This window comes from Pelodiscus sinensis, chromosome 1 (genome assembly GCF_052426305.1).
Source record: "Pelodiscus sinensis isolate ZL-2025 chromosome 1, ASM5242630v1, whole genome shotgun sequence".
NCBI classification, from domain to species: domain Eukaryota; kingdom Metazoa; phylum Chordata; order Testudines; family Trionychidae; genus Pelodiscus; species Pelodiscus sinensis.
In genome coordinates this window covers 349761883-349781663 of record NC_143052.1, presented here as the reverse complement: position 1 = coordinate 349781663, position 19781 = coordinate 349761883, and the positions used below count along the sequence as shown (strand labels likewise).

Here is a 19781-nt window from a genome sequence, read left to right as displayed (position 1 = left end):
AGGTTTGTTCCCTTGGTAAGCTGGGCATAAGGAAACAATATGGACTTAATATGATCATATGTAAATGTATACTCCTAGGAATGAAGAGTGTAGGCTTTATTTCCAAGATGAGAGATTCTATTCCAGGAAACAGAGACACTAAAAAACTCAAATCATGATAGATAATCAGCTGAACGTAAGCGCCCAGTACAAAGCTGTGACCAAAAGAGCTGAGGTGATCCTCGGAGGCATAGACAGAGGGATTCTGAATAAGAATAAAGAAGTTATTTTACCTCTGCTTATGGCACTGGTGTGAGAACTGCTAGAATACTATGTCAGGATCATGCCTGCAATTCAAGAAGGATGCTGATAAATTGGAGAAGAGTCACAAGAATTTTCAAAGGGCTAGAAAATGTGCCTTTAGATTCAATGGGGGGGGGGAGGGGGAATGAAGCTAAACTAATTCAGACTGCTAGTAAGGCATACATTTTAATGGTAATTTTAATCATTGGAACCATTTACCAAGGGTTGTGGTGGGGTCTCTATCAGTAGCAACTTTAAAAACAAGATGGGCTGTTTTTCTAAAAGAGGTGCTCTAGTCAAACAGACATTATTTTGGGGAGGTTCTGTGTTGTGAAGGAGGTCAGACTGAATGATCACAATGGTCCCTTTTGGCCTTCAAATCTAAGTAATTAGAAATCTAATAGGATTACATAGGTGTAATATGGCACAGAGTTTGGCTTATTGTAGCTAGTACCTGATGTAAAATATAGCTATAGGTCACTAGGGGGGCAGATGAAATTCCCACTGCTTCATAATTGCTAAAAAAACATATTAAAAATGTGGTTAGTGGAAAGTGTTTTTAATGTCATACGTCTGAACAGGTGAAAAAGTACAAGAAGTTTCTTCTGGAGGCACTGATCAGGACTTTAGAAGACACTTTCAGTTCTGAAGTCATTGTCGAAAGCCTGAAGGCACTGGCCAAAGTCCTAAAGGAGCTGAAAGGGAAGGACATAGGTTCATCCTTCAGAGACCTCACCACACAGATCCGGAAGTACTTCGATAATGTACGTGAACAGAAGCCTTCAACCCCAGTTCAGCTGACATTGATGAGGCTCCATTTACAATGCATGATGTGTCCTCACTGGGCATTGTTCATGTCAGAATGAAGTGATTTTAGGCCTTAGGGAAGAGATGTGTTTTATGGAGGAGCAGAGAATTAAGAAAATGAGGATGCCATCCCTGCTCCTTCAGTCTCACCCTTCTGTTCATCTTTATTTCCAATGAGAATGGCAAAGGAAGTATGAATACTAGATTAGGTAGCTGCATAACAAGGAAAATGGGCATACAGGGTGTAATAGACTGTTTTGGGCCTGCTCCATACGATTTTTATGTCAGATGGTTGAAATTATTCCATTTTGCAGAGAAGTTTGAGATTTCAAATTTTGGTTTTGTTCCTATTTGGGGGACACTCCCCCCAGCCCAAATTTCAAAACTCTTTGTGAAACAGTCATACTATTCTCAACCCAGCTCTACTGGGAGCCTTGCCTGAGGGCAGTCTACTGGCAGACTATGCTGGAGACAGGGAACCTGGAAACACTGGGAATTAGAGGTGCCAGGGTGCACATTTCCTGGCTCCTTGTCAGCCTGCCAGACAGGCTGTTCTGAAGGTGAGGGCCAGGAAGCCCAAGATCCCAGTTAGCCTGCTAGATGGGTCACCAAGAAGCTGACCAAGTACCCCTACTTGGCTTCTGGAAGAATTTTGTCAAAATTGAACTGTCTTCAAAGTATTTTGATGAATCAACACATTTGGCCCAAACTTGATTAATTCCAGTTCTTTTAAACTTCTGTAGTTGGAATCACTCTACCCTAATGTAGAAGAGACAGCTGTGCTAGATACATGATGTGGTTATTTCTTCGTTACCAACCTGTGTGGCTTTCTTGGCTATAGGAGGACAACACTCTTCGTGCATTGGCCTTTGTCCTGTTTGGTATCCTGGCCGGCTCTGCAAAGAGAAAATGGAAGGACTATTTTGCCAAGCAGGTTAGACAGAGCTGGGTCACGCTTCTGCTGCACCTGCAAGATCCAAGCCCTGAGGTTTCAATGGTAAGAATGACAGTGACTTAATTACTAAGCAAAAAGAATCTTCCTCCTGATGCCAGGGGAGCTCTGCTATTCCTTCCCGCAGTGGAGACCTAAATTCTTCCCTCAGTTCATTGCCCTCCTTTTGAGTCAATCCCAGACAGGCTGGTCCTTAGCAGCCAGGGTTGTCTCACTGGAGTTCAGGATAGGTCATGGGTCTGATCCCAAGAGTTCATTCCTGCCTATCTCTGCACCCCACGTTCCTGCCTCCCCACAACAGAGGAAAGACCACAGCTATGCCTAGTGAAGCAGCTTTCATAGCTACATCTGTTCTGAAAAAACATTGCTGCTATCTCCAGTTTTCAGTATTATAAAATCATAGAACCATAGGTTTGGAGGAGACCTCAGGAGGTCACTGAGTCCAACCTCCTGCCCAAAACAGGACCAGCCTCAACTAAACAATCCCAGCCAGGGCTTTGTCAAGCTAGGACTTGAAAACTCTAGATTTAGAGGTTCCGTTGCCTCCCTAGGTAACCCATTCCAGTGCTTCACCACCTTCCTAGTAAAATAGTTTTTCCGAATATCCAACCTAGACCTCCCCCACTGTAACTTGAGACCATTGCTCCTCATTCAGTCATCTAGTACCACTGAGAACAGCCTCTCTCCATCCTCTTTGAAATCCCCCTTCAGGTAGTTAAAGCCTTCTATCAAAGCTCCCCTCACTCTTCTCTTCTGAAGACTAAATAATCCCAAATCCCTCAGCCTCTCCTTGTAAATCATGTGTTCCAGCCTCCTAATCATTTTTCTTGCCCTCCATTGGACTTTCTCCAATGTATCAACATTTTTTAAGTAATGGGGTGCCCAGAATTGGATGCAATACTCCAGAAGTAGAATCCCTTTCCCCCTATTAAAGTCATGCTGGCATATTTTCTGTCTATTACTTCAGGGGAATCCCTTTTATTCTTGGGGTAGATGAGCAGTCAAGGACATGAGTTCCATTTGAATGAGCACAATACGTGTTATGGAACAATTCAATGGTGCAACCCTCTTTTTCAGGAGTGCAGAGCTACATTTCATCTCTGTGCCCCATTTTTGGGACTGAAGAGGCTCCAAACTATACTTAATGAGCATCTTAGTTGGAGAACCGAGCTGAACCCTGAGGAGCTCCAGATGGATATCTGCAGACACCTTGTGAGTGACCTACAGAATTATATGAGATTATTGACAGCATAGGCTTGTGGTGTAGAAGCAGGGGGAATGTGTGATGGGCAATGTAAGTATCTATGGGTATGTCTACGCTACAAAGTTAGTTTGAACTAACGGACGTTAGTTCGAACTAACTTTCATAGGCGCTACACTAGCGCTCCGTTAGTTTGAATTTAATTCGAACTAACGGAGCGCTTAGTTTGAACTAGGTAATCCTCATTCCACGAGGATTAAGCCTAGTTCAAATTTACTAGTTCGAATTAAGGGCTGTGTAGCCCCTTAATGCGAACTAGTGGGAGGCTAGCCCTCCCCAGGTTTCCCTGGTGGCCACTCCGGCCAACACCAGGGAAACTCTATGCCCCCCTCCCGGCCCCGGACCCCTTAAAGGGGCACGGGCTGGCTACGGTGCCCGTGCCAGGTGCAAGCCTGCCAGCACCCAGCCAGCAGACCCTGCACCTGGTGCGGATCGAGCCACCCACCCGATGCCCCCCAGCCCTCCCCCTCTTCCCGGGACCAGGCTGGCGGGTCCTGGGAGCTTGCCCGGGACCGCAAAAGGCGGGCTCCCTCCTGGGCTAGTGCGGAGATCGTGGACCTCGTCCACGATCTCCGCACTAGGCACAGGAAGGTGGCCGGCTAGGGCAGGAGAGCTGCCAGCCTGGCCACCCAGGAGCAGGAGTGCAGCCCCCCAATTGCCCCATCTCCCCAGATGGCAGGCTGCGGCAAGTGCAGCCGGTCTGATGGCCAAGTGCTGTGATGTGCCCAGTGTGGGTACTCCGGGCACTCCAAGCCAAGACTGCTTTGCAAGCAGGGCACCCCTGAGAACTGTCTGTCCGGGGTGGGGGTTGGGACCCTTTAAGCACAGCCCTCGGCTAGCCTGAGACAGCATCTCCACGCTCTAAGTCCTCCTCTGATGTCCTGCCGGCACTGCTTCCGGCCATCCTTAAGCCCGGTTCAAGGTCCACTTAATGTGGACATGCTAGTTCGAATTAGTAAAACGCTAATTCGAACTAGTTTTTTAGTCTAGATCCGTTAGTTTTAATTAGCTTAGTTCGAATTAAGTAATTCGAACTAAGTTAGTTCGAATTAACGTTGTAGTGTAGACGTACCCTATTAGAGTGGGATACAGGACTGAGGGTGAGAGGAATGTAAATCTGCCATAGATTCCCACTTTCCCCACTTCTACACAGCCTCCTGTCCTTTCTTTTATTTACTTGTTTAAATTAAAAAAAAAGTCTGAGTGAGTCCAATAACTGACAGCAGTGGCAAGAGGAACACAGACTGTTTACTTGTGGTTTGTAAAGGCATGTGTTGGCAGTCAAAGGGCATTTCTAGCCAGAGAGAGCTCATGTGTCCCTGATTTTCTCTAGGCCAAAGAGAAGGCTGAGCTACTGGAGAACTTTTACAAAACTACCATCACATACTTCTGCAGCAGCTGGGAAGAGATCCGGGCAGTTGCAGCCAAGTTAGCTGGTGAGAGAAAGTGTGCCGTGTCCCTTTTGGTATTCCCTTTGAGGTAGACAGAAAAAGTCCCTGTGTGCAGCACTGAGCTACTATTAATCTCTCCGTGCTGTGACTTCTCATGCATAAATGGAGATGTTAATGTTCTCCTACTTCTCCAGTGTGGTGTTAGGAGGAATTTGTAATTTGCAATAGAATGCTTTGAGATGGCGCAGTCATTTAGTAGCAGAGGCTGGCACACTGTCACGTAGGGTATGTTTATTCTCCGATCAAACTAGTGTGCTAAAAATAGAGTAGCTGTGGCAGGAGTAGCAGGAGGGGTTAACTATTCCAAGGATGATCCCATCCAAACCCAAAAGTCTGTTCTCAAGGTGGCTAGCTCCTCCGACTGCTTCTGTCATCTTACCTGCACTCTATTTTTAGTAGTCAGAGTTAGTGTGGACTCAAACTATAGACCTAAGCTCAGTGTTGTTCACTGTTCCTTACTGGTGCTTCATCACTGGGAGGTAGGCAGGCCACCGCCACACAGTGCCTGCTGTTGCAGGTTCCTGATTGCCTTGCCCAGGAAGCACTAGATTCCTCCCCTTTGGCCCTGTGCCATCCGTTCCTTAGCACACCCATGCAAGCCAGGCAAGCATTGTGGCCTAATTAATTTATCCATGTGAGATCCTTGCTTAGTACGCACTTATTCCTGGCCCCAGCCCTTTGTTCACACCACTAGATTAATACACTATCCTAGTATATCTCCAATAACTGACAGCAGTGGCAAGAGGAACATAGATTGTTTAAAGCAAATGAGGTTTTATGTAAACATTCTTAATTTTTTTCTCTTATTCTCTTCAGTGTGGACGCTAAACTTTTCTAGTATTTTCTTGCCTACAGCTCACCTTAGACCCACAATAGAAGCCAAAGGGCCAATGTTATCACCTTGCACTTAACAAGAGAAGGTTTTTTATTGATGTTTATTTTACACTGCTTATTTAGGCATCATCCTGGAACATACGGACACCAAAAATATGAAATGGCTGGACATGGAACATCTGTTGACCTGTAAGTAACAAATACAGGTGAAATCCTATTCATTAGTGAGTTATAAAGAAATTTAGCTGACAAGCAAGCAGTAACTGATACCACAGGTGTGAAGTGCATCAGCCACACATCAAAGGACAGATTCAGCTTTAGTCTGCTCTGAAAGAGGTACGTCTACACTACAGCGTTAATTCAAGTTAACTTAATTCGAAATAGTTAATTTGAATTAAGCTAATTCGAATTATGCATCTATACACAAAACCTATTTCAAAATAGCATTTTGTTATTTTGAAATAGCGCGTCCACACTGAGTGGACCCTGAACCGAAGTTCAGGCTGGCCGGAACCAGTGCTGGCAGGGCATCAGGTTAGGACATAGTGTGTGGGGCTGCTGCCTCAGGCTAACTGAGCTCCGTGCTTCACGGGACCCTACCCCCACCCCGAACAGACAGTTCTCAGGGTTCCCCGCTCGCTTGTCTACCCCGATGAGGGACAACAAAGCAGTCCTGTCTTGGAGTGCCCTGAGTGCCTGCACTCGGGACACCACAGCACTCGGCCACATGGAGCCAGAGCTGCCCCTGGGCACACCGGTGCGTCTCGTAGGGTTGTTGCCATCAGCCCAGCTGCACTTGCTGCAGGCTACCGTCTGGGGAGTCCATCGGGGGGCTGTCAGGATCCAGGAGGCCCTGCAGGAGAGTGTCCACCCCTCAGAGCCCTCAGAGCCACCCCGGTCCTCCCCACCGGGGGCTCGTGCCCCATTCCTCCCTCACGTCCATCTACTTACTCCTCCCTAGCCTCCCTTCCTGATGTCAAATAAAAGACATGTATGTTCAAAAATAGAAACTGGGTTTATTGAACAACAGGGTGAACCTCTGGGGAGACTGGGAAAAGGAGGTGAGAGAGAGGAATAGAGTGGGTGGGAGAGGGGAGGGTGAAACCTGGGAGGAGGAAGTTGGAAGGGAGAAGCAAAGGGAAGAAAGGAGAAGGGAAGATCAGGGCCCAAGGTTGGGGGTCTCACCGCACCAACTTGATTGTCATGCAAACCTTCTCCTGGGTTCGCATGTGGCCTTTGGTGGCCAGGCTGGCAGCTATCCTGCCATTGACGGCCGTGTTCCTCTGTCTAGTGCGGAGATCATGGATGCTGGGGCATCCCTCCCAAACCTGAATAAGGTCCATGATCTCCACCCTGGACCAGGAAGGCACCCGCCTTCTCCAGCCCCTGTCAGGCTCCTGGGTGCTGGCAGACTGCTCCTGAGGAGCAGTGGAGGGTTGGCTGCCAGTGCCTTGCTGGCTCACGTTTTGTGGCTACTGGCTCAGGGGCCCCAGTGGCCACTGCTGGCTCTTGGCTGGTAGGCTTGGATCTGGCACGGGCCAGGGTCTATCCCTTTAATGGCTCTGGGGCCAGGGGGAGAGGAGAGCAAGTTTTCCTGGTTGTGCCCAGAGTGGCCACCAGGGCTCCCTGGGAAGGGCTGGAGGCCCCCTATTTTGAATTAATTGTCTACACAGCACTTAATTTGAAATAGCTATTTCAAATTTGGTGTTACTCCTCGTAGAATGAGGTTTACCAAATTTGAATTAAGCGCTCTGCTATTTCGAATTAATTTCGAAATAGCGGTTTGCATGTATAGATGCTATTAAAGTTAATTCAAAATAACAGCTGTTATTTTGAATTAACTTTGCGGTGTAGACGTACCTGGAGGAAACTGCAGCCAGTGTGATATAAGTCAGTGCATCTCCTGGCTATCCTGGCAATGCCTCTTCCCAACCTGTGTGATCCACTCTTTGGGCTCCATCGGCTCCCTGGAAGCCACTTTTTGATACCCAAAACTCCACACCATCAGATTTATTTCTGTCAGGAGATGTAAAATAACTTAAAAGCAGAAGCTATTGAGTCAATGGAGCACCTTCCAATTGGATGAGTTTCTGGTAGGGTCAGGGTCTCCCCTCTCCCCCCTCCTCCATCTCAGTTTGGAGCTTGGAAGGATCCCAATGGAGGAACCTAAAGCTTTGTTTGTACAGAGAGCTTCTGTAGCTTGGTACTCACTGGTACTAAATCTCCAGCTACTGCAGGCATAGGTGACTATATGAAAAGTGAGTCATATTCTCTGTAATTCCAGCTCTCCAGGTCCTACAGAATGACCCAAGTCCCATTGTCCAGCTGGTGGCAACTCAGGTCCTAAGAGACATCTGACCTGGATGAGTGCTCGGGGAATGAAGCACAGACAACTAGATCAAAGAGCTCCTGCTACCTTGAATGGGAACAAGAGAGGGATTGCTGGAGGACAATGTGCTCTGTCTGTGCCAGCTTGTTTCCAGCTTGCACCTCATATACTTCGGTGGGAAGCTAGACATTGGTGGTATGCGGCCAGCTCTGCTATGGGGTAGGAGAGTAGTATAAGGGCCCTACCATCAATCAAACATTAGCCCCGCCACCTGACCCTGGAAGTCCCCCCCCCCCCCGACTCCCCGGAAGTTCCTTCTCCCTTGTCACCGGCAGTCCCGCCCCTGGAGGGTAGTACATCCGGGTCGAGAGGGACAGGTGACCGGAAGCAAAAAAAGGATGTCATGTGACCCCCGTTAGGCCCGTCCCCTGTCACCGGAAGTCCCGCCCTTGGGGGTAATACATCCGGGGTCAAGAGGGGCAGGTGACCGGAAGTAAGGGGTGTCATGTGACCCCTCTAAGGACTTGCCCCGCCTCCCTCTACCAATCAGGAAGGGCTTTCCCCGTAGGACCGCCCCGCGAACCGCTTTGACCAATCGGGGGGAAGTTCCGGGACCGGATGACCCGCCCAGAAGTGGGTCGTGTGATCCCTCTAAGAACTCGCCCCGCCTCCCTCCACCAATCAGGAGGGGGTTTTTCCCTGTAGGACCGCCTCGTGAACTGCTTTGACCAATCAGGGGGCAGTTCCGGGACCGGATGACCCGCCCAGCAGTGGGTTGTGTGACCCCTCTAAGAACTCACCCTGCCTCCCTCTACCAATCAGGAGGGTTTTTTTCCCTGTAGGACCGCCCCACAAATCGCTTTGACCATTCGGGGGGTGCAGTTCCGGGACCCGTTGACCAGACCAGAAGCTGGTCGTGTGACCCCTCTAAGAGCTTCCCGTGACACCCTCTGTCAATCAGAGCATAGCACTTCCCCATAAGTTCTAGCGCCACACAAAAGAGGCCATCTTGTTCCAAGAGCGCATGTTTCAGAGAGTGTGCAAACGCTGAGCGGAAACATGGACTCCTTCACCACCCCCACCAGAAGTTTGGAGTTTGTTTTGGTGACGAGGGCCTTCCACCACATGAGAAGAAAGTGCCACATCAGCAACAGTTCCGAGGACGAGGGAGAGGCGAAAAGGGGCCCTTTGCCCCCTCTGCTATTGGATACACCAGAATCTGATCCCGAAACCCAACTCCTCCCACGGCAGCCTGACGAGCTAGACGGCCTCTCGTTATCTGTCCCTGTGGAGGATGCTGCCCATCTCTCCCAGGAGTCGGACAAGGTGAACGGAAAAGAAGTCAAACAGGTAAATGAAAAAATCGAGGTGGGGGGCATCATGGGTGTTTTGTGAATCTAAAAACCAGCAGCTGTAGCTTATTCTCTTTTTTGACAATCTCTTGCCAGGTCGACGATGACTTTCTAGAAACCTTTGAGAAATTGCACATCGGTAATCCTGTGGGAGTAAATCTATCTTGTGCCCGCTTTTTTTGCTCATATCTGACACATGGATCTCGAGAACAAACGTGCAAGAATGAATTAACTCGGACTCCCTAATAGCGATAGTGGTGGGGGTGTCATGGTGCCCATTTGCAGATGGCTGTAAAAGGGTGTGTTAATCCAGATGCTTAATAAAACTTGTATGAAATGTGTTGGTGTGAATGTGTTCCTTCCATACTTACAGCATCTTTTACTAACACAAATAACAGTCATGTCTACGCAGATTGCTCTGTTAGAGAAAATATATTACACCCCCAGGGAAGCTGGCAGCTTTGGTGGGGTGAACCCTCTGTTTCAAGCAGTCAAAAAGCACAGTAAAACTTTGAACAGAAGACAGGTAACATCATGGCTTTCGGACCAAGACGCTTACTCTTTGCACAAGCCTGCTCGAATACATTTTAAAAGAGACAAGACCATTGTCTCAGACATGGATGCACAATGGCAAGCAGATTTGGTGGATATGCACCGGTTCTCCAAACGCAACAGCGGTTTTAAGTATATTTTAACAGTGATAGACATTTTATCAAAATATGCCTGGGCCTTAGGCCTAAAGGACAAGACGGGCAAGGAGGTAGCCAAGGCCTTTAAAGCTATTTTCAGCGAAGGTCGCGTGCCTCAAAAATTACAAACGGATCGGGGAAAAGAATTTTTAAACAAACCTTTAAGTGGATTGTTAAAGCGGCATGGTGTCCACCATTTTGTTCCTAACAATGAAGTCAAAGCGGGGGTTGTGGAGCGATTTAACAGAACTTTAAAATCTAGGATGTGGAGATATTTTACAGCCCACAATACCTTTCGCTACATTGACATATTATCTGAGTTTATAAAGAGTTACAGCTGGAGCTTTCACAGAACTATACGGACCAGACCTGCTGATGTGAACCCCGCAAATTCTCTGAAGGTCTGGAAAACTGTTTATGGAGATGATGTTAAAATAAAACAGGCTGTTGTTCCTTTTAGAAAAGGGGACCACGTGAGACTCTCTAAAACCAAAGGTGCCTTTAAAAAAGGTTATGAACAAACATTTACCGATGAGATATTCATAGTGGATGAAGCCTTAACCAGGGGTGAGAGACCTGTCTACCGATTAAAAGATTACGAGGGTGAGACAGTGACGGGGTCGTTTTACCCTGAAGAATTACAAAAGGTGAACCCCAAACAAGACAGGATTTACAGGATTGAAAAAGTTCTAGCAGAGAAAGGGAAAGGAAGAAAAAAGCAGCTATTGGTGAAATGGCTGGGGTGGCCCAACAAATTTAACAGTTGGGTAGAAGCTTCTCAACTCTGTAACGTTTAAGCGAGAATAAAAACAATCCCACCTGCAAGGAGAGAAATGGAGGACGGGGGCTTCTACATCACTCTGCCCAGCAACGCCAGCTCTGGGGTTTTTCCCCAAAACACCAGCTCGGCCTTTACAATACAGCTAATAAAGTCGTTGGATCTCCCGGGGGCCTAGGAAGTGCGGTTAGCGGAAATACAATATCCAAACAGCTGGAACAACATTACTGAGGACACCCCTTTCCAAATCACCTTTGGAGATAAACCATGGAGTTATATCCTACGGCGAGGTTATTACTCAACTATACCCGAATTATTGGAACATATGAATAGCATTGTGGCACGTCATTCTGGACCGCCTGATGTTATCATGAATTATGACCCCGTGAGTAGAAAATGTAGACTTAAATCCACCGATGCTACTGCTACGTTTTCTACCCTCGGGGAGCTAGCTAACATTCTGGGTTTGGCCCCCGGGCACAGTGTCCAGAAGAGTCCCTTCTCAGCAGACATCACAGGGGGTTTCAACTCCTTGTATCTATACACGGATATTGTAGAACACCAGTTTGTGGGGGACTTTTCTGTCCCCCTGTTACGCTGCGTCCCTGTCAGAGGAAATAACAATGAGTTTGTTACCATCACCTACGATAAGCCTCATTACGTACCCATCAGTCAACACCACATCGACACCATCACCATTGAAATAAAGACGGATCAAAACAGATGCGTTTCATTTCGCTTTGGCAAGGTGATTGTGAAGCTGCACCTGCGTTCCCGGAAAGAGCGAGGTTTCTAAAAAGCAAAACACTATTATGGCGATCGTAAAAAATTACGGTGACGCCAAAGTCTACAGCAACTATTACAAAGCCCAGGCTGGATATGCCCTTCCTGGATATCATGGAGCCCCTGTGATGTACGGGGCCGGCGTGGGCGGTATATTCCGTAGCCTTTTTCGAAAAGCTGTACCGCTTTTGCGAAGAGGGCTAGAGATTATTAAACCCCACATAAAAACAGCCGCTCAAAACATAGCCAGAGATGTGGTAGGCCACGTTTCCCAGGCTGTCTTGGAGAAGGTGGGGAATCCGGCTAAACAGGAAGGGTCAGGGCTGATGTATATTAAAAGGAGGAAGAGAAAGAGAAATGCGTCATATCCGCAATGCACAGGACCCCCGAAACCCTTTAAAAGAAGAGCCTTGACACGCAGGACAGGCCATAAGCAAAAGTCCAAGAGGAAGCCAGGGAGAAAGAGGACACGCTCTGTACCTGGTAAAAGAGATATATTTTAGTCAACATGGCTTTCGTTCACTGCGGGTCGGAAGAGTGCACCAAATCTGAACTAGACTTGTTTCAGATAGCCCCTACGCAGACCAGCATTGAGAAAAGCATCTACATCGAGGTGCCGCCTCTGTCAGCCGTGACAGAAACTGCCCCCATCGACTTTTTTATAGCAGGGAATGGCATAGATTATATGGATTTAAACAACACGCTACTCTACCTTTGTTGCAAGATAGTAAAAGGCGATGGGACTGCACTCCCCAGGGATGCCGCGGTAGGCCTGGTGAATTACCCAGTGGCCTCTATTTTCAGTCAATTGGACGTTACATTGGGAGACCGCCTTGTAAGCCAAAGCAACAACTGTTACCCTTACAGGGCCTTTATCGAATCGGTTCTCAATTACAGAGACGACACCCTCGCTACACAATTTTCCGCCTGACTGTTTTACAAAGACACTCCTGGACAACACGAAAAAACAGAGCTGGATGGTGAGAATCTAGGATTTGTGAGGCGTGCAAGGCTGACGTCCCAGAGCAGGACAATGGAGTTGTTGGGTCATCTACACAGCGACCTGTTTTTTCAAGAAAAACTTTTGTTGAACGGGGTGGATGTGAAAATTAAATTGACACGCAGTAAAGCACCCCAGGTGAGGGGTTTAAAGGCAACTGATGGTTGTTTTTCTTAATTTTTCTTCTTAAAAACAATGAACAATTCAGAAAAAATACCTAGATATAATATATATATATATTAAATAGATATTCTATATATAGAGAAGTGTTTTATTTAAAGCAAAATGTGATCAAGTTCAAAAATTATTTTTAGAACATGACAAACTTCACACACTGAGCCAGTCAGACAGTTTAGCCAATTTTTGTTTTTTAGAAGGCAAAAAAGGAGTTGGTGTTTCTCGATCCATCCCAGCGTCAGTGGCTGAGGCCTTCAGGCGTTCCAAAAGAACTCTGTTGTCTGCACTGCCCATGATGGAAGATGGGACGTTTAGTTCTGCCATGGCATTGATAAACACATCCCATCCTTTAGGTACATGTCTGCTAGGGACAGAACGCGTCTGGGTGACGGCTCTGACTAAGTCAAGCATGTTAGAACCATTAACCACCGAGCCTTTGTACACAAATGCACCTTTATCATTCCAGGAAGCGATAGTTTTATCCTGGCCCAGCTTATTTAGCAACACTGAGGCGTTTTTCTTATAACGCTTATTCAGGTTATCCAACAGCTCCTGAACCACAGAGTCTGAGGTGTTTTCTGTTTCTGGAGGTTTGGCAGTGTCACTCTGTTCTGGTAGAAACAGACTTATTTTCCTTTTATCTGCATCACTTTGCCTCACGTACGTTAGGTATCTCTGAAGCACAGCGCTGTAGAGTTTAGCCTTTTCGTATTCGGCTAAGTCAGTCCTTTGAAGAACAGACTTCATTTCAGCATCCAGTAAGCGAGTTGCAGTTGTTCTGATATTTTCCTCCACTGGAGGGGGAGCCCTTAATTGCTCCAGCTGATGGCTAGGCACCAGGTACATTTTTTCTGCATACTCCATTATCGGTTATTCAAAAGCCCTGTTATCAGAGGGACAGCAAAACTTAACAAAGGGCCGATAAACCCCCCAGACTGCTTCACCAGATGCTTCTTTCTTTTAAGCATTCGAAATCATAAAAAATATACTTTTCTGAGGCTTCGGGCTTTCTAAGGCTGTCCATAAAACAGAAATGATTGTCAATGTTGCCAACAAGCAAGCCCTTACACTGCTTACAGCGTCGCCCTTTACAGCGGTGCCGCTTGTCCACGTAAGACTGACACACATCACACAAAGTTTTAGACAGGCATTCGACTTGTTTTTTCGATGCGCAGTCTATGGCTGTGTCCAGACTCCATGCCTCCGTCGACGGAGGCATGTAGATTAGCCAGCTCGGAAGAGGGACATGAAGCCGCGATTAAAATAATCGCGGCTTCATTTAAATTTAAATGGCTGCCCCGATCTGCCGATCAGCTGTTTGTCGGCAGATCGGGAGAGTCTGGACGCGATGCCCCGACAAAGAAGCCTTTCTTCATCGGCACAGGTAAACCTGGTTTCACGAGGCTTACCTGTGTCGATGAAGAAAGGCTTCTTTGTCGGGGCATCGCGTCCAGACTCTCCCGATCTGCCGACAAACAGCTGATCGGCAGATCGGGGCAGCCATTTAAATTTAAATGAAGCCGCGATTATTTTAATCGCGGCTTCATTTCCCTCTTCCGAGCTGGCTAATCTACATGCCTCCGTCGACGGAGGCATGGAGTCTGGACACAGCCTATGTGTCTGACTAAGCACTCTTTGGCTCGACAAAATAGTCTACAGCTAGGACACCGCAGCGGCACGCCCACGCTGTCTGAGCACGTTCCGCTCAAGCAGAGGCGGCAACAATACCTGCAAGAGTGGTCATGACTGTACACTGTGTGGCAAAACTCACAATAATTTTTCGCTCCGAACAACTTTTTCACATCCAGAACCCCATAGTAATGCTCATCTCCGCCAAGCGCCGCGCGCCCGGGGCCGGCACCCCCACCCTCAAGCGCCGCGCGGCCGGGGCCAGCGTGCCCCCCCCGCGCAAGCGCCACGCGCTATGTACCCAGGACCAGGTCAGCCCCGAGCACCTGGCGGGTGCATGCAAATGCCCCTGCGGGCGCCATGGCGCCCGCGGGCACCGTGTTGGGGACCACGGACCTACGGCAATAACAGTATTTAATAAGCTTTCCAAACACAGTTCAGCACATAGGCCCCGGAGCTTGCAGTTTATACCCTCTGGAGTCCAAGTCAAACAGTCATGGTACCGCTGGGCTGGTGCATTTATGACACAACCCTCACAGTCCTCAAAAAGCTTTTCCCTAAGACAGTGACTAAGGACGGTATAAACACCAACGCGTACAATAGGGCGCATAACTTTTTTACGCTTATGATGTGGCACTGGCTCAACTAGGTCAATGCACAGCCACCTCCTGAATTCTTCATGGCCGTCATCCTTGGTGTTCTCTTCAATGCTTTGTATCGGTGTTGAGCAAAAACAAGGTGGGCCCGGTTCGTCTTCCTCGTCCGATGCAATGCTGTCCCGGGTCTGACGGTCAGCTAGAAAGGCATCGTCAAGCTGTCAAAAGATTGCCAGAAAGAAATAATGTAAGACGCTCTGGTCATTTTTTTTTTAAAGTTTACAAAATCCCGGTTTCCTAACCCCATGATGCCCCAACTTCGATCTTTCATTTACCTATTTGGCTTCTTTTCCATGCGTCTTGTCCGACTCCTGAGAGCCATGGGCACCTTCTTCCTCCAGGCCATCTAGCTTGTCTGGCTGCATCGTGAGCGGTTGGGTTTCGGCGTCAGATATTGGTGTATCCATCAGCGGCTGGGCCAAAGGGCTCCCTTCAACTTCTCCTTCCTCCTCGGAACTGTCGCTGATGTAGCGCTTTCTTCTCGGCACCAAAACAAAGTTGGTGAAAGAAGCCATGTTTCCGCTCAGCGTTTGCACGCTCTCTGAAACACGTGCTCTTGGAACAAGATGGCCTCTTTTGTGTGGCGCTAGAACTTACGGGGAAGTGCTATGCTCTGATTGGCAAAGGGTGTCACGGGAAGCTCTTAGAGGGGTCACACGACCCGCCTCAGGTCTGGTCAACGGGTCCCGGAACTGCACTCCCCGGATTGGTCAAAGCGATTCGTGGGGTGGTCCTACAGGGAAAAAACCCCTCCTGATTGGTAGAGGGAGGTGGGGCGAGTTCTTAGAGGGGTCACACAACCCACTGCTGGGCGGGTCATCCGGTCCCAAAACTGCCCCCCATTTGGTCAAAGGGGTTTGCGGGGTGGTCCTACAGGGAAAAACCCCCTCCTGATTGGTATAGGGAGGCGGGGCAAGTTCTTAGAGGGGTCACACGACCCACTGCTGGGCGGGTCATCGGGTCCCAGAACTGCCCCCCCGCTTGCTCAAAGCAGTTCGCGGGGCGGTCCTACAGGGGAAAAACCCTTCCTGATTGGTTGAGGGAGGCGGGGCGAGTCCTTAGAGGGGTCACATGACACTCCTTACTTCCGGTCACCTGCCCCTCTTGACCCCAGATATATTACCCCCAAGGGAGGGACTTCCAGTGACAGGGGGCGGGCCTAACGGGGGTCACATGACACCCGGTCAGCTGTCCCTCTTGACCCAGACGTACTACCATCCAGTGGCCGGACTTCCGGTGACAGGGGAGAAGGGAATTCTGGCGGTCAGGGGGCGGGACTTCCGGGGTCAGGGGGCAGGGCTAACGTTTGATTGATGGTAGGGCCCTTATACTACTTAGGGGATTACACATGCCTGAGGAATTCACTAAGGGTGGCTTTAATTGGCATTTAAACATCTAACTGTGGATTTTGGTGATTTCCTTTAGATATCCAGGGCCTTTAACTGTGCTTGTATTGTCCAGTCCCATAAGTTGCTGAGTGTCCTCAAACTCCCTCTGATGTTATTGGGAGTTCAGAACACTCTGCCCTTCAAAGAAGATACTCAGCAGATATCATTCGTCCTCCAAATTTAGAGGCTATGATCCTCCACCTCATAGAAAAAGTTTCCTGAATAGTTAGGTTTCTAGTCTCTCTCAGCACTTTACTCTTGCCCTCCTGGGTTCTGGGCCTATGAGGAGTCACCAGACAACAGTTAGCAAAGGAGGGTAAAAGGCTGAGGGGGTCTGGGATATCATTGTCTGTGGTTCTCAGTGGGGAGAGAATCTTCCTGTGATGGCTGAATATGGGAAGGGGATCAGTGTTTTCCCCTGTTGAATTGACACTTTCTGATAATTCACTATATTAGGTAATAGGAGTTCCCCTAATCTTGTGGTGTTTCCTGTTTTGGAGATTGTTTTCCATTCCATATCCAGCAGCTTAATCCCAACCCATGTTATTATATTTATTAAGGGGCATTGTACAAATGCTGATGACTCTTTAAGTTTATTTCTCAGGTGCTGGCCATGCTGTGTCTCACAAACAGTCACCTGTAAATAACCCTCCCCTGTAAATAATGTAGTGTTTGTATTTACTGTGCACATATCATTCGTCCTCCAAATTTAGAGGCTATGATCCTCCACCTTATAGAAAAAGTTTCCTGAATAGTTAGGTTTCTAGTCTCTCTCAGCACTTTACTCTTGCCCTCCTGGGTTCTGGGCCTATGAGGAGTCACCAGACAACAGTTAGCAAAGGAGGGTAAAAGGCTGAGGGGGTCTGGGATATCATTGTCTGTGGTTCTCAGTGGGGAGAGAATCTTCCTGTGATGGCTGAATATGGGAAGGGGATCAGTGTTTTCCCCTGTTGAATTGACACTTTCTGATAATTCACTATATTAGGTAATAGGAGTTCCCCTAATCTTGTGGTGTTTCCTGTTTTGGAGATTGTTTTCCATTCCATATCCAGCAGCTTAATCCCAACCCATGTTATTATATTTATTAAGGGGCATTGTACAAATGCTGATGACTCTTTAAGTTTATTTCTCAGGTGCTGGCCATGCTGTGTCTCACAAACAGTCACCTGTAAATAACCCTCCCCTGTAAATAATATAGTGTTTGTATTTACTGTGCACATGTTTCCAATTAAACTCTTTGAAGTATCTGTTTCAATTACTCAGGGGCCTGATTTCTTCTTTCAGAGTATGTCTACACTACAGCATTATTTCAAAATATCTTATTTCGAAATAGCGCGTCTACACACAAAATGCATTTTGAAATAGCCTTTTGCTATTTTGAAATAGAGCGTCCACACTGAGTGGACGGTGAATCGCATTTAAGGCCGGACAGAACCAGGTCCCGCAGGGCATCAGATCAGGAGTTACTTCGTGTGGCTGCTGCCTGAGGCTTTCTGAGGCCTGTGCTTAAAGGCACCCCCCTGGACAGCCAGTTCTCAGGTTTTCCTGCTTGCTTGCCTACCTCCATGAGGGACAGGAAACCATTTTGTCTCTGTGTGCTCTGGTTGCCTTCACTCGGGACATCACAGCACTCTGCAACATGAAGCCAGAGCTGCCTCTGGGCACTCTGGTGCTTTTCATGGACGCGTTGCTGCGGACCTGTCTGAACTTTCTGCAGGCTGCCATCTGAGAGGTCCATCAGGGGGCTGTCAGTATCCAGGAGGCCCTGCGGGCGAGCTTCCATCCTGAGGAGCCCTCAGAGCCTCTCTGGTCTGCCCCACTGGGGGCTTGTGCCTCATTCCTCCCTCACGTCCTTCCACTTACCTCTCCCTAACCCCCCTTCCTGATGTCAAATAAAATACACGTATTTTCATGAACACAAACTATCTTTATTTAACAAAACCCCGGGGGAGAGGGGGGAGAATGAAACTCTGGTGAGACTGGGGAAAGGAGGCGGGAGAGGGGAGAGAGAGGGGGGGGAGAGGGGAGGGTGAAAACTTGGGGGGAGGAAGCAAGGGGAAGAAAGGGAAGGGGAAGGTCAAGGCTCAGGGTTGGGGGACTCTCCAGACCAACTTGATTTTCACGCAAACTTGCTCCTGGGTTCACATGTGGCCTTTAGTGCCACGCTGGCAGCTATCCTGCCATTGACGGCCGCATTCCTCTCTCTAGCGCAGAGATCATGGACATTGGGGGCAATCCCCCCAAACCTGAATAAGGTCCATGATCTCCACCCTGGACCAGGAAGGCGCCCGCCTTCTCCAGCCCCTGTCAGGCTCCTGGGGGCTGGCAGACTGCTCCTGGCGAGTGGTGGAGGGCTGGCTGCCAGTCTTTGCTGGCTCATGTTTGGGGGCCACTGGGTCAGGGGTAGTGACTGCTGGCTCTGGCCTGGCAGGCTTGGAACTGGCACAGACACTGTGGCCAGAGTCAACCCTTAAAGGCTCCGGGGAGGGAGGAAGGAGAGGAGTGATCTTGGTTGAGGCTGGAGTGGCCACCAGGGCACCCTGGGAAGGCTGGAGGCCCCCTATTTTGATGTGTTTACACAGCACTTATTTCGAAATAGCTATTTTGAATTTGGCTTTATTCCTCATGGAATGAGGTTTACCAAATTTGGAATAAGTGCTCCGCTATTTCAAATTAATTTCGAAATAGCAGTTTGGCTGTGTAGATGCTACTTTGAATAAGTAGGAATAAGATCCTCCGGAAAAGGGCGTTTTTTCCGGAGGTTCGGGGCCAGTGTAGACGCTCTTTTCCGTCTTTTCTAAAAGCTGGAAAAAAGCAGCGGACATTTTATTTAAATGCCGCGGGGGATATTTAAATCCCCCGCGGATTTCCCTATTACGACCTCTGAAATTAACATGCCCCTTCCAGAAAAGGGGCCAATGTAGACGTAGCCCATGTGTTTACTTACAGACTTAGGATAGGTGCCTGTAATAGTGATTGAGGGAAGGCATCTCTGCTTTTTTAAGCTAAGTCCCTGTTTGTGCTTTGCAGACCTTTATCAGGGAGGAACGATTGGATCCCCTAGCTTCCCCCACTGTTCTATGAGGGAATGGCTGTCCTGAGATATCACTGACAGGGCTGCTAGGCTCACTGGTCTTATGACTTCTCTATATCAGGGACCAGCTCATTTGTTAATAATTCACATTGGACGGGAGCTGGGTGAAGGCTGGAGGGTCAGTTTCGCTGTGATGATCACCAGTTAAGCTCTACAGAGAATCATAGAAATGCAGGGTGGAAGTGACCTAGAAAGACCCCCTAGTCCAGCTCCCTGTGCTGAGGCAGGACCAAGTATTCCTACACACTTTTGTCTAACTGGTTCTTAAAAACCTGCAGTGATGGAGATTCCAGAACCTCCCTTTGAAGCCTACTCCGTA

General features: G+C 48.3%; 1 protein-coding gene across 1 annotated transcript; it reads left to right on the top strand.

The window, feature by feature from the left end:
- Window positions 1-460: 460 nt before the first annotated feature.
- Window positions 461-10908, top strand: LOC149526013 (maestro heat-like repeat-containing protein family member 1). The gene is made up of 6 exons (XM_089775825.1): window positions 461-1046; window positions 1931-2086; window positions 3119-3253; window positions 4636-4738; window positions 5711-5776; window positions 7872-10908. Exons 2-6 carry the CDS (start codon window positions 2084-2086, stop codon window positions 7943-7945), a joined length of 381 nt encoding a protein of 126 aa, XP_089631951.1. The 5' UTR covers window positions 461-1046; window positions 1931-2083; the 3' UTR covers window positions 7946-10908.
- The last annotated feature ends 8873 nt before the right edge of the window (window positions 10909-19781 follow it).